Source organism: Anomaloglossus baeobatrachus, chromosome 2, assembly GCF_048569485.1.
Source record: "Anomaloglossus baeobatrachus isolate aAnoBae1 chromosome 2, aAnoBae1.hap1, whole genome shotgun sequence".
NCBI classification, from domain to species: domain Eukaryota; kingdom Metazoa; phylum Chordata; class Amphibia; order Anura; family Aromobatidae; genus Anomaloglossus; species Anomaloglossus baeobatrachus.
Genome location: NC_134354.1, coordinates 226295730 through 226313027, shown reverse-complemented (window position 1 = coordinate 226313027; position 17298 = coordinate 226295730). Strand labels below are relative to the sequence as shown.

General features: G+C 45.3%; 1 protein-coding gene across 4 annotated transcripts in view; it reads right to left on the bottom strand.

Annotated features, from left to right (window-relative positions):
• SOX13 (SRY-box transcription factor 13) overlaps window positions 1-17298 on the bottom strand; it is a 58985-nt gene that overhangs the window by 1492 nt on the left and 40195 nt on the right. For 3 of the 4 annotated variants that reach the window (XM_075335637.1, XM_075335638.1, XM_075335639.1), the window contains 3 exons: window positions 13068-13164; window positions 12308-12448; window positions 6847-7063 (listed from right to left, as the gene is read on the bottom strand). In XM_075335637.1, the coding sequence (XP_075191752.1) occupies window positions 6847-7063; window positions 12308-12448; window positions 13068-13164 (455 nt within the window). Of the gene's footprint in view, window positions 1-6831; window positions 7064-12307; window positions 12449-13067; window positions 13165-17298 lie in introns of all 4 variants that reach the window. The other variant, XM_075335640.1, reaches the window with a different exon arrangement.

Sequence of the window (17298 nt, the reverse complement as noted above, 5' to 3'; positions counted from 1 at the left end):
GGATATGTTTTGATAGGGTCTTATTAAATTTTTTATGAAATTGTGGGGACAAAATTACCGCAATTTTGGTAGTTTTTTTTCTTTTTACTGACCAGGATGGGAGACATTACTGCAGTATGGGGACAAGGATGGGGGACATTACTACAAGATGTGGACCAAGATGGGGGAAATTACTGCCATATGGGGACAAGGATGGGGGATATTATTACAATATATGGACCAGGATGGGGGAAATTACTGCCATATGGGGACAAGGATGGGGGATATTACTACAATATCTGGATCAGGATGGGGGAAATTACTGCAGGATGGGAACCAGGATGAGGACATCACTATAACATGCTGGGCAGAATTACTATATGATGTTAATTGTAAGACAGAATTATTTTACAGGCCCCCCACACCCCAAAAAAAGGACAAAAAAAATTATAAAAAATATTGTAAAGAAAAAAAATTCTACCTAAAGTATGAAAAAAATGTTTTGCCACCAACAACTAAAGTAAACAAAATACACGTTTGTTATTGCCGTATCCGTAACGGCTCAAACTATAAAAAAAAACCAAAAAACTGTACCATAACCCATATGATTAATGCCATCTAAAAAAGTTTAGCAAATAACAGCGAAAATGGAAAACAAAATCATCAAAAGGTGTATAGAACAAAAAAAATGGTGTCACGAGCAGTCATCTCATCCTCCAAAGAATGTAGCCGTGAAATTTACGTTTTTCAATGTGTGACCAATATACCCAGACGGGTTTGACACCCCTGGCGTATACTATATACTGCAATAGCACTGAATTGCAATATATAGTAAAATTAGTCTCTGAAGATCAGCCACAGCCAATATTGCAGCCCCATGGCTGCCATGACAACACACTGGCACCCCTTAAAGTGAACCTGTCAGGTGCAATATGCACCCAGAACCTCGAGCAGTTCTGGGTGCACATTTCTAATCCCTGCCTAACCGTCCCTGTATATAGTAGCATATATAAAGAGATCTTTAGAAAAAGTATAAAGAGGCCAGAGACTGGTCGAAAGGGCGTTACTTCCCCTAACTAGTCCGCCCTCTTAGCATGGTAGCATGCCCGCAGGGGCTTGCTAACATTCTACTCAATCAGCATCACCAGCGGTGACGTGCATACCTGCATCCGCTGTTCAGAAGTCCACCGCACTTTAGGTCATGCACAGTATGAAATCGGGTGTACGTGTCCCGACTTCAGCGAGGTCTAGTGCACATGACCAGAAGTGCCAGGGAATTCTGAACAGCAGAGACAGTGGACACAGGTACGCACATCCCCGCTGGTGATGCTGCATTGAGTAGCATGTTAGCACGCCCCTGTGGGTGAGTTACCATGCTAAGAGGGCGGCCTAGTCGGGGGAAGTAATGCCCTTGCGACTAGTTGCTGGCCTCATTAGCATAAGATCAAATATGTTTAGAAATACTTTTTCTAAAGATCTCTATCTATGCTGCTATAGGCTGGGACAGTTAGGCAAGGATTGGCAATATACACCTAGAACTGCTTCTGGTTCTGGGTGCATATTGCAAAGTCCCATGCATGACAAAATCTATAGTGCATGTCAACTATTCTCCATTTCCATATCTGAATATATCTGAATATCTGCTCTGCCAGTCCCATAGACGTGAATGGAGTTTTGGTCATGAAGGAGCATTACCTCTCCATTCACACAAGACCCCCATTAAAACGATGCAGCAGGTTTAAAAAAAACAAAAAAACTATTGTGTGAACAGTTCTGACACATGAAAATGTAACAAGATGTCAGCACAGACACATTAGCAGGAGGTTAGTTGCCAACTGCAGGAGGAATAATAAAAGAAAGTGTTACCAATCCATGAGCATATTTCTAAAAAGACAAACTTTTGTTCGAATGATCAATAAATGCTGGTACTTGTGCTTATCTAGTGGGCAGCCCTATAATAAAACCTGCACTGCAAGCTCTACAAATAGGCTGATAATCTATTAACAAAGTGACAGTCTAATTCAGAGGCAACTGTTCTCCTATTGTGCCTTGTTTAATGAAATAACATCTACTTGGCTCTCCCTTTTGTACTCTGCAGTTATTTAATTAGAAAGGACACAAAAGATACGCTGCGCGGCACTGACTGCATTAGACCATGTACAACAGATGTGGAAAACCTTTTGTATTTATTTTAATTAAATGTCTCAATTATAGAAGACTTCCTCCTGTATGAGAGATTTTATAGGGCAATGTGCCCACACAGGTGCAGCCTTTATACAGTACAGTTTACATGACAACTTCCACATTATTCCAAAAATTAAGCTCCTAATTACCAAGATGTGCTGTGATAAATAGGACATGGCCCTGAAAGCAACATGTAACATGTGAATATTTAGTTAGGCCACCTTCACGCATCTGTGTGATAAGTCCTAGTGCTGTTTTTATTTCTCAGACCCATAGAGCGTCATTGAGCCATTCACACATCAGTTTTAAGAATGGGTCCGTGTCTCCGGTTCGAGACTCAGAGGATGTCCTAAATGCATCGGTTTTGCAGATCAGACTTGGCCATTAACGTCTATGGGAATCTGTGAGACATGAATGAAACTAGGAAGACATTCTTGGTACTTCAAAGTTCCTTCCTAGTTTCATCTGTTATTTTTATGGATACATTGTCAAGCGTCAAAGGGGTTGTCGGATCTCAATCCAAAAATCTGCAGTCCCCCTATATACCTGTATATATGACTGCAGACTGGTGAATCCTCACATTGCACACACGGCGAGATGTGTAGATTCGCTGGCTTTATTGCCATGTACAGCGGCCACGTGGCAATGAGTATGAGTCTACCTGCTTCAATGAAAAAAAGGGATGAAAAAAAAATTGAAGCAACTAGGATGACAATTAAAAAAAATAAATTGGTCCATTTCTCTCATATGGTTACTCTCAAGCAGATGTGTGAATCTTCGAAACAGTGTATGTAGCATGTCAGAAGTGAGAGAATATTCTTGTTGAAGCTCTTAAATGTTTACAGGGTTCCTTTTCCCAATGGCAGATTTCAGCTCATCCCAAAAATTTTCAATGGGATTTAGGACAGGGCTCTTTGCTGGCTATTTTAAAACAGTTCCTTTTTTCATGTTCAACCATTTCAGTGTACTTTTGGATGTGTGCTTTGGGTCATTGTCTTGCTGGAGAACCCATGATCTTCAATTTAAACCAAGTTTTCTTATATTGGGCAGGACATGCCTTCTCTAAAATCTCTTTATAATTCTCTGATTTCATGATTCCTGTGATACGGTGAAGGCTTCCAGTACAAGACGCAGCACAGCAACTCCACAGCATTATGGACTCTCCACCATGCTTAACTGTTAGTAAGGTTTTCTTTTCCTTGTAAGCTTCATTGCACCGTCTGTGAACAAACTGTTGCTTTGCATTGCCAAAAGAAGGGAATTTTGTTTACTTACCGTAAATTCCTTTTCTTCTAGCTCCTATTGGGAGACCCAGACAATTGGGTGTATAGCTTCTGCCTCCGGAGGCCACACAAAGTATTACACTTTAAAAAGTGTAACCCCTCCCCTCTGCTATACACCCTCCCGTGCATCACGGGCTCATCAGTTTTGGTGCCAAAGCAGGAAGGAGGAAACTTATAAATTGGTCTAAGGTAAATTCAATCCGAAGGATGTTCGGAGAACTGAAACCATGACCCAAAAGAACAATTCAACATGAACAACATGTGTACACAAAAGAACAACAGCCCGAAGGGAACAGGGGCGGGTGCTGGGTCTCCCAATAGGAGCTAGAAGAAAAGGAATTTACGGTAAGTAAACAAAATTCCCTTCTTCTTTGTCGCTCCATTGGGAGACCCAGACAATTGGGATGTCCAAAAGCAATCCCTGGGTGGGTAAAAGCATACCTCGATAAAAAGAGCCGAAAAACGGCCCCCTCTTACAGGTGTGCAACTGCCGCCTGAAGGAGTCGCCTACCTAGGCTGGCATCTGCCGAATCATCGGCATGCACCTGATAGTGTTTCGTGAAAGTGTGCAGACTCGACCAGGTAGCCGCCTGACACACCTGCTGAGCCGTAGCCTGGTGTCGCAATGCCCAGGAAGCACCGACGGCTCTGGTAGAATGGGCTTTCAGCCCTGCAGGAATCGGAAGCCCCAAAAGAACGGTAGGCTTCAAGAATCGGTTCCTTGATCCACCGAGCCAAGGTTGACTTGAAAACCTGAAATCCCTTACTCTGGCCCGCGATAAAGACAAGAGCGCATCGGACCGGCGCAGGGGCGCCGTGCGAGAAATGTAGAGCCGGAGTGCTCTCACCAGATCTAATAAATGCAAATCCTGTTCACATTGGTGAACTGGATGCGGACCCAAAGAGAGTAAGAAGATATCCTGATTGAGATGAAACGGGGATACCTTAGGGAGAAAGTCCGGGACCGGACGAAGAACCACCTTATCCTGGTGAGACACCAGGAAGGAGGCTTTGCCTGACAGCGCTGCCAGCTCAGACACTCTTTTGAGTGATGTGACTGCCACTAGGAAGGCTTGTAGGACCGCCACCACTGCTGCCATGACCTTGGTGAAGACCCGTGGGGCTGTTTCCATGCCGAAGGCAGTGCCCCGAACTGAAGGTGTTTTGACTAGAAGATCGTCTAGGTAAGTGATCACCGAGTGGCCCTGTGAGAAAGCCGGGGGCTAAAGTTGAAAACCGCGGCCGGCCAGCAGGCACGGTCGGCGCGGTAGTCCTGTTCAACCCCGCAATCGCTGCCAAGACCAAGGTGTTCCATGCACCGTCCCTAAGGGGACACTGAGTACCTGTGCGGGGATCTGTGCCATAGAGTGATTAGTGAGGGGGGCGGAGGACAGCCAAGTGTGCTCCAGCCCTCACTGTCGGCGTCCGACCGACCCTCCCGCCCTACCCCCTGACTGGCAGGGCCGGGGGCGGGAGTTTAAGGCACTAGGCCGCAAAAGCCGGGGACTAAAGTTAAAACCGCGGCCGGCAAGCAGGCGCGGTCGGCGCGGTAGTCCCGGCGTCATACCAATCACTACAGTCGCTGCAGCGTCTGAGGTCCAGGTGCTCTATGCACCGTCCCCAAGGGGACACAGAGTACCTGTAGATGCAGGGCCCTGTCCCTGATGATACTCAGTCTCCTGTCCGTCAGATTCCCTCAGGGGCTGCGGAGGGAGCCCGGTCCCAGTGCCTGGATGACCGGATAGGATCCCACTTCTCCCAGAGCCCCTAAGGGATGGGGAAGGAAAACGGCATGTGGCTCCTGCCTGTGTACCCGCAATGGGTACCTCAACCTTAACAACACCGCCGACTCAGTGGGGTGAGAAGGGAGCATGCCGGGGGCCCTGTGAGGGGCCCTCTTTTCTTCCATCCGATAAATCAGCAGCTGCTGCTGACTAAAATGGGAGCATGAGTGCATGTGTGCCTCCTTCAACACAAAGCATAAAACTGATGAGCCCGTGATGCACGGGAGGGTGTATAGCAGAGGGGAGGGGTTACACTTTTTAAAGTGTAATACTTTGTGTGACCTCCGGAGGCAGAAGCTATACACCCAATTGTCTGGGTCTCCCAATGGAGCGACAAAGAAAGGTCTATTTTTGTTTAATCTGTCCACAGAACATTTTCCAGAAGGATTGTGGTTTGTTAAGGTACTCTTTGGCCAAGATCAGTCTTTCCTTTTTATGTCTTTTCTTCAGCAATGGTTTCTTCATAGGCCTTCTCGCATAAAGCACTGCGTGGTTTAGTGTGCGGCATATGGTACTTGTTGAAACCATGATCCCAGACTTTCAGGTTGGCCTTCAGGTCTTTGGTTGTTTGACATGGTGTTTTTTCCACCATTCTCACCACCCTTCAAAGACATCTCGTCAATTTTCCTCTCACCGCCAAGTCAAGGGAGGGTCTTAACGGTTCCATGCTTAGTAAACTGCTTAATAACATTGCCAACTGTTGGAACTGGGATACCAAGGAGATGGCCTTATACCCTTTGGAAGTATTGTGTTTGCTAAGGATATTCTCAGACAGCTCCTTTGTCTTCACCATTGTGACAAAGCAACAGTGCCTACCATGTGACTTTTTAAAACACTATAGTCATCATTCTTTGGCTAATTAATTTCACATGGGCACCGACAAGTTATCACAGGCAATTCTCATTTATGATTTACCACAGGCGAGTCAAAATGTGTTTCATAGTAATTTAATGTAAAGGGTGCAAATACCAGTGTCACAGCAAGCTTTAGGTTTTTATATTTTACCCTCCCATTGTATTTTTGTTTTAATTTTTAGTTTATCGTTCACTCTTTTATTTAACAGGAGTGCTCTATGCAGAAAAGCTGTTGTTCAGCGCTCTCAAACATTTGCGAGTTGAAATTTTTTAAGTTGAAATTGCATTTTTCTTGTGATTTCAATTTTTTAGATCGCTTTTCTTCCCACCTTCAGACAAATTTATAGAAATAGATAAAAACACTCAAACAATTTCTGGGCAAAAATTAAGAGGAAATATTCACTGGTTGTGCAGTCATTGTACATGTTAAAGGGGTTCTTCAGTCCCTAGAATAGGTTACCGATATGAGATCAATGAGTTCCAATACCTGGCAACACCACTGATCAGCTGTTATTAGCTCAGCGGCTGTTATATGTAAACATTCAACGCAGGTGCAATGCTGTATAGTTAATTAGTGGGGGTATCAGACCCTCAACAGTCTGATAATAATGGCCTATCCGAAGTACATCATCAATATTATATGACCAGATAACTAATATGTTTATACTTTTACTATTTATTTCTAAGCTTCATTTTTATTTCAATTAGCAAAAAAAAAAATAAAAAATATTTAAAAAATTCTCTTACTGGTATTGTACTTACGGCAGAACGTATCCATGCCGTGAGTCTTGTCTTCGGTTCTTCATTAGAGCTTTGTATTCTCCTACTCTCAGTCTCTTTCCCTCTACAATACAAGTACGTTTGGGTCGTGGTTTATATTTGTAGTCTGGATACTTCTCCAAGTGTTGTCGGCTCAGCCGTGCCTGTTCTTCATAGTATGGTTGCTTCTCTGAATTACTCATAGACTTCCAGCGGGAGCCTGGAATTAAAAAAACAGCAATTACTGTACTGAAGGCACATTGTGCAAATTCACCATATAGGTCTTGTCTCCTTTGCTTAGCCATAGGGACAATCTACACGTGTCTTCATGATCAGCACCTTCACTAAAATAAATGACAAACTGTCTGAGGACACTTCCGTAATTTTCTGCAAATTACCGCTTGTTCCTGAATGAGACCAGGCTTTAGTTGAACTTGTACAGCCCCTCAGTGCAAAAGATGGAATTCACGAAATAACACAATTTGTCTGTGAATTTGAGGCAAAATATACAGTGAACATTCCCTAACTAAATTGTTTAACATTGTAAATGTTTTTCCCCATCTTCATCCTCTTCATGTTTCATTATTGTATGCCAGGAATATACTATGTCTTAAGCACCCCCATAAAACAGACTAATATCAGCCAAACCCTCTGACATCGACACTAACAGGGGTTCCTGGACAATTGATTATTGGGTAAGAGTACGTGCCCACGATCAGTAATAGCAGAGTTTTGGAAGCAGTGTCTTTCAGCTGCATCCGCAATGCTACATTGTGCAGTAGAAGAAGCCCAGTGGATGGAATTTATAGAAATCCCATGTACACTGTGCTTCTTTTCTCCGCAGCGTAAACTAACCGATGCGGCTTCTTGAGCCACAGCATGTCAATTAATGCTGCAGAGACACGTGTTCTCTACGGGCAGATAGAAAGTCCGCAGAGGCTCAAACCCTGATCGTGGGCAGGTGCCACTGCGGTCTCCTGTGGAGAGCATTTACGGCCCTCCAGGAGAGGACACACTGCGTCCGTCCTAGACGCGGTGTGTCTTGATCGTGTGCACCCACCCTAAAAGGATCCTACATGTCATATTTCAGATTGCCAATCCTTTCGTTTGCACAAAACTAAAAGAACACAGTGGAACTTGGCCAAATAAGAGCTCATGTATATGCTGTGCTGGCCAAGATGGCTGAAGGACGAAGAACCAGCAGAACTATTCATTTAAGTGACAGCCATCTAATGTGTATGGTGGGATTTACATTAAAGCACCATTCCAATATTTTTATTTTTTTTTTTTATTCAGCACTAGAGTGGCACTTAAATCTACGCTCCCTTCCCTATATTACAGAGAGTAGTGGAGAAGGGTTTTAGCTGCGCTATTCACCAGGCATCAGAACAAGAAGATATTCAATGTTCCTTTATTGTAGCTTGTGTCTACGCGTTTCAGGAGCCCTGCTCCCTTCATCAGGACATGTAGCACAAAAATAACATCTTCCCTATATTCACCTTCCAGCATCCTCACCCTTTAATAGACACTGCTCCGATCCCGCAGCGCCATCCTGTCCCCGTAAATTCTGACTGGCTGGAAGTCAGAAGTTACATCACAATGGTTCAGAACAAGTCTATGAGAGCCAGAACAAGGCTTCCATGTAGATGTATTAAAATTGTGACCTCTGATGCGCTCCAGCAAACACTGGAGCTGCCAGCAGGTCACAAATCGCCATAGATAGACTGAAGTGGCACTGATAGAAGATGAAGCTGCTAGAAGATGAGTAGAATACAAGGGGCGAGGAACTCCAGTGGTGTAATAAAAACAAAAAAACAAAAAAACCCTTAGTGGTACTTTAAAAACTTAGATCCCCTGAGTAAGTAGAGCTTTAAATTTTTTCAAGCCCAATTTTTCTTTTTTCAATGCTTCACTTTTCCCGTATTAACGAAGAGCACAAAAGAAACCTTAATGCCTAATGCCTGTTCAACTACCTTAAGAGTTGGTATCAAACTAGTAAATTATTACCTTGCTGGTTTCCACCAACCAAGATTGTGGCTCTCCAGAGAAGAGTTTGTATAGAGTGGAGGTCGAACATGCGCCTCCCCGACTCTATTCAAGGTTTTGGGGATTACCGCAGAGTGCTGTACTTGGCTACTATTGACTATCCAAAAAGAAATAATATTGTGGTAGTTTGCAAGGGGTTTTGGGAGTATTTATTGACACTGCCATGTTGTATTTCTGGTATTTTGAAACTTCATCTTATCTGGCAAAAGATGGCAAATAATGTAATGTGTATGGACAGCTTTCTCTGTAGTGTATAGTATACTACAAAAGAAATAGGAAAAACACAGGACGTTCTAAAGTACAGAACTGTAACTAAAAACACATTAAAAACATGTGGCTAAACATGGTATTAGAGGTAGTATGTAGTCTGGGTTTTCCAACATGACCAGTCAGCTGGAGAATGCAGATGTTAAAACCAATAATAAAAATAAAAAAACAAAACAAAAACAGAAGTAACAAAGTGATGCTGAAGAAAAGGAAGAATTAGGGGTATTGTTCCAAAGCATTTTTCGGTACCTTCATTAAACAAGGTTGCGCATTTTTGCACTAAACCAGCCTGATGAATGCATTGGCTCCGTGCTGAAATGCACAATTTTTATTTTTTTATGAAGGTACCAATAAAGCCTCTGAAAAGACACCCTGGGGTTGTTCATTTTTTGGAAACACTTTGTGAAAGCTATGATGTTTTATTTTTAAATTATTGTCTAGTTTACGTAACCTTATAATTTGGTGATAGATTCGGGACAACCAAAAAGGCTTTGCTGACTATGAAGGAGCTGGGCTGTATATATAGCACACAGCAATAACTGAATACATGAACTCCACTGTTGTTGTTAATGTTAAAAATGTAAGTTACTTAATTTTCACTTTTTTGATCAAAGAGCGCAAAAGCCATCCAACCATGTCAAGGTGGGCCTAAATATGGATGATCGCCGCTTCTAATCTCCTACATCTCCATGTGCCAAGCCAGGCCTCATCTGAATGGGGAAGTGAAAGAAAACCAGGCATACATCTCGTAATTAAAAGGAATATGGCAGCAGGGTTTTGCTACCTAGTCTGACAGCAACATCATGTAGGCAAGGAGATTCTTAATCCAACAGTGTATTACATAGATTACTGGGTGCAGCCATTCTAAAATAATCAAGGAATTAAGGTTTAAGAATATAGCTGAGCCCAGGGAGCTGTCCCACCCACACCAGGCTCGCAATAGAGATTGTGCAATGACTAAAGGCCCCTTTACACACAGACTTTCTAGCGATCCCACCCGCGATCCCAACCTGGCCGGGATCGCTACAAAGTCTCTGGTGAGCTGTCAAACAGGCAGACCTGGCCAACGACGCAACAGCGATCTGGACCTGCAGAACGACCTAGCTAGTCATTGGGGACGTTGTCAGGCCTAAAACACACATCCGTTAAAACCACCGTGAAAACTGTCGGCAGACAGCAGACAGAGTAGCGCAATGAGAATGAACTCGGGTGAACTCCAGCCGACTTCATTGTCATGCTGCGGCTCTGTCTGTGTGCCGTGTACTGATTAGCGGTCACCTGTGAAGGATTCACCGGTGACCGCTAATCCCCCGAGTGACTGAAGTGTCCCCCCCTCTCTCATACTCGCCGATCCCCGATCACCGGCGCTGCACGGCATTCACACTGCTCCGGCGGCTTTTTCTAATTTGAAAAAGCCGGCCGCTCATTAAACAATCTTGTATTCCCTGCTTTCCCTGCCCACCGGCGCCTATGATTGGTTGCAGTGAGACACGCCCCATCGCTGAGTGACAAGTGTCTCACTGCACCCAATCACAGCAGCCAGTGGGCGTGTCACTACGGAGTATAGAAATAAATAAATAATTTAAAAAAACGGCGTGCGGGTTCCCCCCAAATTTAATACCAGCCAGATAAAGCCATACGGCTGAAGGCTGGTATTCTCAGGATAGGGAGCTCCACGTTATGGGGAGCCCCCCAGCTTAACAATATCAGTCAGCAGCCGCCCAGAATGGCCGCATACATTAGATGCGACTGTTCTGGGACAGTATCCGGCTCTTCCCGATTTGCCCTGGTGCGTTGGCAAATCGGGGTAATAAGGAGTTATTGGCAGCCCATAGCTGCCAATAAGTCCTAGATTAATCATGTCAGGAGTCTCCCCGAGATACCTTCCATGATTAATCTGTAAATTACAGTAAATAAAACACACACAACTGAAAAATCCTTTATTAGAAATAAAAAACACAAACACATTCCTTGGTTCACCACTTTAATCAGCCCCAAAAAGCCCTCCATGTCCGGCGGAATCCAGGATGGTCCAGCGTCGCTTCCAGCTCTGCTGCATGAAGGTGACCGGAGCAGCAGAAGAAACAGCCGCTTCTGTCACCTCCACGCAGCAAATGAAGAGAGCCGCGTGATCGGCTGAGCTGTCACTGAGGTTACCTGGATCTAGCGGTGAATGCAGCGGTGGCCGCGAGTAACCTCAGTGACCGCTCAGCTGCAATGTCGCTGGGGAGGTCGCTATAACGTCACAAAACCGGTGACGTTACAGCGATGTCGTTTGCGATGTTGCAGTGTGTAAAGCCACCTTAAGGTGTCAATCACAGCAGGTGGAGTGTCGACTGCTTTGCATGTGTTTCTAGTCCTGTAATTTTAATCACAGGGTAATAAAGCAGTTAGTTTAAGTAAACAATTGCACACACAGATAAGCAAGGCATAGTTGATTTTTGTTTTTAACCCCTACAGTATACGGTCCTCAGCTTACTTAGCAAAAACCTGCTGACAGATTCAATTCACTTCAAAACCTTGTCTAGGAAGGATGTGTAGATAGGCTGCTGAGACCACATCCCCAATTTAAACTACAAAAAAACAAAACAAAAACAAACTAAGTATAGTGCTTGCACAACTTTAGTATACAATGAGTGAATGTACAGGTGCCAATTTGCATTTTATTTGGAGAATCTGGATTTTCTTTTTTTCTACATGAACTCCAATATTGATGTAAATGCAGTGGTTAGCACTGTTGCTTTGCAGTGCAGGGGTCCTGGGTTCAAATCCCACCTAGGACATCATCTGCAAGGAATTTGTAGGTTCTCCCCGTGTTTGTGTGGGCTTTCTCCCACACTCCAAAGACATACTGGTAGAAAATTTAGATTGTGAGCCCCAATGGGGACTGTGAAGATAATGTATGTAAAGCGCTGTGGAATTAATGATACTATATAAGTGAATTAATATTATTATCTACACATCATTCACAGACAAGGTTTTCATTTTTAACTATAAAGTATTTAGAGAATCTCAGTGTGATGCATAGTGTATACACATGTTTGTAGATTGACCACATAGCGCATTTGTGCGCCTGTACATTAACTGAATACTAAAGATGTGAGGACTTATTTATTTTTTACTACACATTAGAGTATAAAAATAAACCTACCAAGAATTTTGCTGATGCTTGAATTGTGCATATCTGGGAAGGCTTGCAGGATCTTTCTCCGTTCATCCTTTGCCCATACCATAAAAGCATTCATTGGCCTTTTAATATGGCTGCCACGGCTCTCGGAGAAGTGTCGAGATCCTAGAACACAAAAGGATAAAGGATATAATTACACACGCAAAACACATTGCTTAAATGATAATTCAGTCATAAAACAGTCTGATAATTTGAAACCTCAATAAAGAAGATGTGGATGCAGATACAAGAAAAAAAATACAGAAATAAAATTTTTTCCATTATTCTCTAGGTGTTCTAAGCCAAAACATGTGATAACTCAACATTTGATATTGAATTATGACTACAACATAAAGGATGGAACCAAAATTTATGTTTTTTTGCACCAAACGCAATGAGTACAAAAGAAAAAAAGTTTCAGTCTTCCCTTCTACTTCTTTATGTATTAAAAAGAAAAAAAGTGAATGTTCACATGACATCTTGTTAAAAAGACATACCATCACATGTTTTGGCTTATGTCACTTCTTTTAACGAATTCAGGGTTATGAAACACTAAAATGGTTAAAAAAAAATGTAACATGATCATTCTTCACGTGGCTTTTTCTCAGACGCTCTATACCTAACAGTATGGCGTGACAACGGCCGGAAACTACAACCAGCATTTTCATGCACTGGCTTTACCTGAGAAAAAAAACTTGATGGCTGTGCTATATGCACATAACCAAATACCAAAAGTGAAACTAACCATCAATATCCATGCTGCATCGCAGAAAAGATTCTTCACTTTCTTGCAGAGAAGACTCGTCCTGAAATTCCCTTTGAGGCCCCGAATCATACAATTCCTGAGACATACAAATAAGGGAGTTCATAAAATTACATTTTAGCTATAACATAACCTCTACTTTTAAAGAATATTACAGAACGTATACTCTGGAAAAAAATGTTCATTATTTAATATTAGAGTTGCTGTAATAAAAGCAGGGGATGTAAAGGACTATGCCATATGATTTCTCACTTAGAATCTACCAGCAGGTTTTTGCTACCACATCTGAGAGCAGCCGGCTCTTTATGCACAATATCTATAGACAGTGAGCTGCTTATCAGAGGCTGGGGTACAGAGCTTGATAAGACACATAGCTGAGATCTGTGTTTTAAGCCCTACAGCATGCAGTCTTCAGATTACATAGCAAAAACCTGCTGATTGACTGTAAATGGAATCTCACTTTAATGTTTAATTATGATCACAAATTTGACTGCCATACAAGAAGATTTAGGGTGCGTGCCCACGATCAGTGTTTGCACGGTTTTGGATGTAACGAATTTTCGCTGCATCCAAAACGCTGCGTTGTATAGTACAAGCATAGTAGACAAGCAAACACTGACCTACAGTGCGGTGCGGCTTTCCAAGCCGCAGCATGTCAACTGTTTGCTGCGGATTTGCATATGTCCTCTATAGAGAGAGCACAAGCAAAAAACTGCAGTGCACTGAACCCCGATTGTGAGTACAAGCAGATGCGGTCTCCTGCGGAGGAGACTCGTGGCCCCGCAGGTCAGGACCCACTGCGTCCAAGACATTGAGTCCTGATCGTGGGCACATACCCTTATATCAGTGACAGTGTATCACTAAATACATATGGTAAATTTGTGTACAAACTGCAAATTAGCTTTGCCAAGAAATAACAGGAGGGAAAAAAAAGAGAATTTTGTTTACTTACCGTAAATTCTTTTTCTTATAGTTCCGACATGGGAGACCCAGACCATGGGTGTATAGCTTCTGCCTCCGGAGGACACACAAAGTACTACACTTAAAAGTGTAGCTCCTCCCTCCGAGCATATACACCCCCTGGATGACCACATCTAGCCAGTTTAGTGCAAAAGCTGAAGGAGGACATCCACCCACAAGTAGAGATAGAGTAAAACCCGGAATAACCGGAACCTCTGTCTACAACAACAGCCGGTGAAAACACACGGAACAAGAACTGCCAACAGGCAACAGGGAGGGTGCTGGGTCTCCCATGTCGGAACTATAAGAAAAAGAATTTACGGTAAGTAAACAAAATTCTCTTTTTCTTCATCGTTCCTTATGGGAGACCCAGACCATGGGACGTCTCAAAGCAGTCCATGGGTGGGAAATAAACAGAAAACTGAGAAGTAGGCAAAACCTAACTTCACAAATGGGCGACAGCCGCCTGAAGGATGCGTCTGCCCAAGCTCGCATCTGCCGAAGCATGAGCATGCACTTGGTAGTGCTTCGAAAAGGTGTGCAGACTAGACCAAGTGGCAGCCTGACAGACCTGCTGAGCCGAAGCCTGGTGCCTGAAAGGCCAAGAGGCACCAACAGCTCTGGTCGAGTGCGCCTTAATCCCCGGCGGGGGAGGCACCTGAGAACATTGGTAGGCATCGAATATGGCCGACCTAATCCAACGAGCTAGGGTCGGTTTAGAAGCCGAGAGACCCTTGCGCTGACCTGTGGTCAGCACAAAAAGAGAGGTGCACCGCCTAAGAGCAGCGGTGCGTGACACATAGATCCGGAGCGCCCGCACCAAATCTAAAGTATGCAACGCTTTCTCAAAGCGATGCACAGGGGCCGGACAAAGGGAAGGCAATGAAATGTCCTGGTTAAGGTGGAAAAGAGACACCACCTTAGGGAGAAAGTCCGGAGTCGGACGGAGAACCACCTTGTCTTGGTGAAAAACCAAAAAGGGTGACTCCGAAGAGAGCGCAGCCAAATCAGAGACTCTCCTGAGAGAAGTTATGGCCACCAGAAAGACCTGAAAGTCGAAACAAAGAAACCTCCCTAAGAGGCTCAAAGGGGGGTTTCTGTAAGGCCGTGAGGACCAGATTAAGGTCCCAGGGATCCAGAGGCCGCCGGTAAGGCGGCATGATGTGAGATGCGCCCTGCATGAAGGTGCGCACCTGGGCCAGTCGGGCGATACGCCGCTGGAACAACACTGACAGAGCCGAGACCTGTCCCTTGAGGGAATTGAGGGATAGTCCTAGCTGCAGACCGGACTGTAGAAAGGACAGGATGGTCGGCAAGGAAAACGGCCAAGGAGCATGGCCGGAAGAGCGACACCAGGACAGGAAAATTCTCCAAGTCCTGTGGTAAATCCTGGCCGAGGAAGACTTCCGAGCCTGAGTCATAGTGGAGATGACCTCGGAAGGAATGCCTGAAGCCGTCAGGATCCAAGACTCAATAGCCACGCCGTCAATCTGAGAGCCGCAGAATTCTGGCGGAAAAACGGACCTTGTGAGAGAAGGTCTGGGCGGTCCGGGAGATGCCACGGCACCTCTACGAACAGACGGAGCAGGTCTGGGTACCAAGCTCGCCTGGGCCAGTCTGGAGCAATGATTATGACCCGACGGCCCTCCATTCTGATCTTGCGCAGGACTCTGGGCAAGAGAGCTAGAGGGGGAAACACGTAGGCCAGACGGAACTGGGACCAATCCTGAACCAGCGCGTCCGCTGCCAAGGCCTGAGGATCGTGGGAGCGAGCCACGTAAACCGGGACCTTGTTGTTGTGCCGGGATGCCATTAGATCCACTTCCGGAGTGCCCCACTTGCGGCAGATTGACCGGAACACTGCCGGATGCAGGGCCCACTCGCCACTGTCCACGGTTTGACGGCTGAGATAATCTGCCTCCCAGTTTTCTACGCCTGGGATGTGGACTGCGGATATGGTGGACTTGGAGTCCTCCGTCCACTGAAGGATACGTTGAACTTCCAACATTGCTAGGCGGCTGCGAGTCCCGCCCTGGTGATTGATGTAGGCAACTGCTGTCGCGTTGTCTGACTGGACTCGAATGTGCTTGCCCGCCAACAGGTGGTGAAAGGCTACGAGAGCTAGGAGCACAGCTCTGATTTCCAACACATTGATCGAGAGGGCTGATTCGGACGGAGTCCAAGTGCCCTGTGCTCGGTGGTGGAGAAACACTGCTCCCCAGCCGGATAGACTGGCATCCGTGGTGAGAATCACCCAGGACGGGGCCAGAAAGGAGCGTCCCTGGGACAGAGAGAGGGGCCGAAGCCACCACTGAAGAGAGCTCCTGGTCTGTGGCGACAGAGCCACTAGCCTGTGCAAGGAAGAGGTCCGCTTGTCCCAACAGCGGAGAATGTCCAGCTGCAGAGGACGCAGATGGAACTGGGCAAAGGGAACCGCTTCCATTGATGCCACCATCTGACCCAGCACCTGCATGAGGTGCCTGATGGAATGACGGCGGGGCTTCAACAGAGAGCGCACCGCCAGATGAAGGGACTGCTGTTTGACTAAGGGCAGCTTCACAAGTGCCGGCAGAGTCTCGAATTGCATCCCTAGGTACGTAAGTTTCTGGGTCGGGGTCAGAGTGGACTTGGGCAGATTGACAAGCCACCCGAATTGAACAAGCGTGGCGAGAGTGAGCGAGACACTCCGCTGACAGTCTGCACTGGATGAAGCCTTGACTAGAAGGTCGTCCAGGTAAGGAATCACTGCCAACCCCTGGAGGTGCAGAACCGCAACCACTGCTGCCATGACCTTGGTGAATACACGAGGGGCCGTGGCTAACCCGAAGGGGAGAGCCACGAATTGGAAATGTTCCTCTCCGATTGCAAAACGTAGCCAACGCTGGTGTGAAACTGCAATTGGCACATGCAGATAGGCATCTCTGATGTCGATGGATGCTAGAAAATCTCCTTGGGTCATTGAGGCAATGACCGATCGCAGAGATTCCATGCGAAAGTGCCGCACCTGAACATGCTTGTTGAGAAGCTTGAGATCCAGGATGGGCCGGAAGGAACCGTCCTTCTTGGGGACTAGGAAGAGGTTTGAGTAGAAACCTCTGAACCGTTCCCGGGCAGGAACCGGTACAATTACTCCGTTGGCCTGAAAGGATGCCACGGCCTGAGAGAAGGCGGCGGCTTTGGAGCAGGGGGGAGTGGACAGAAAAAAATCTGTTTGGCGGGCTGGAAGAAAATTCTATCCTGTAGCCGTGGGAGA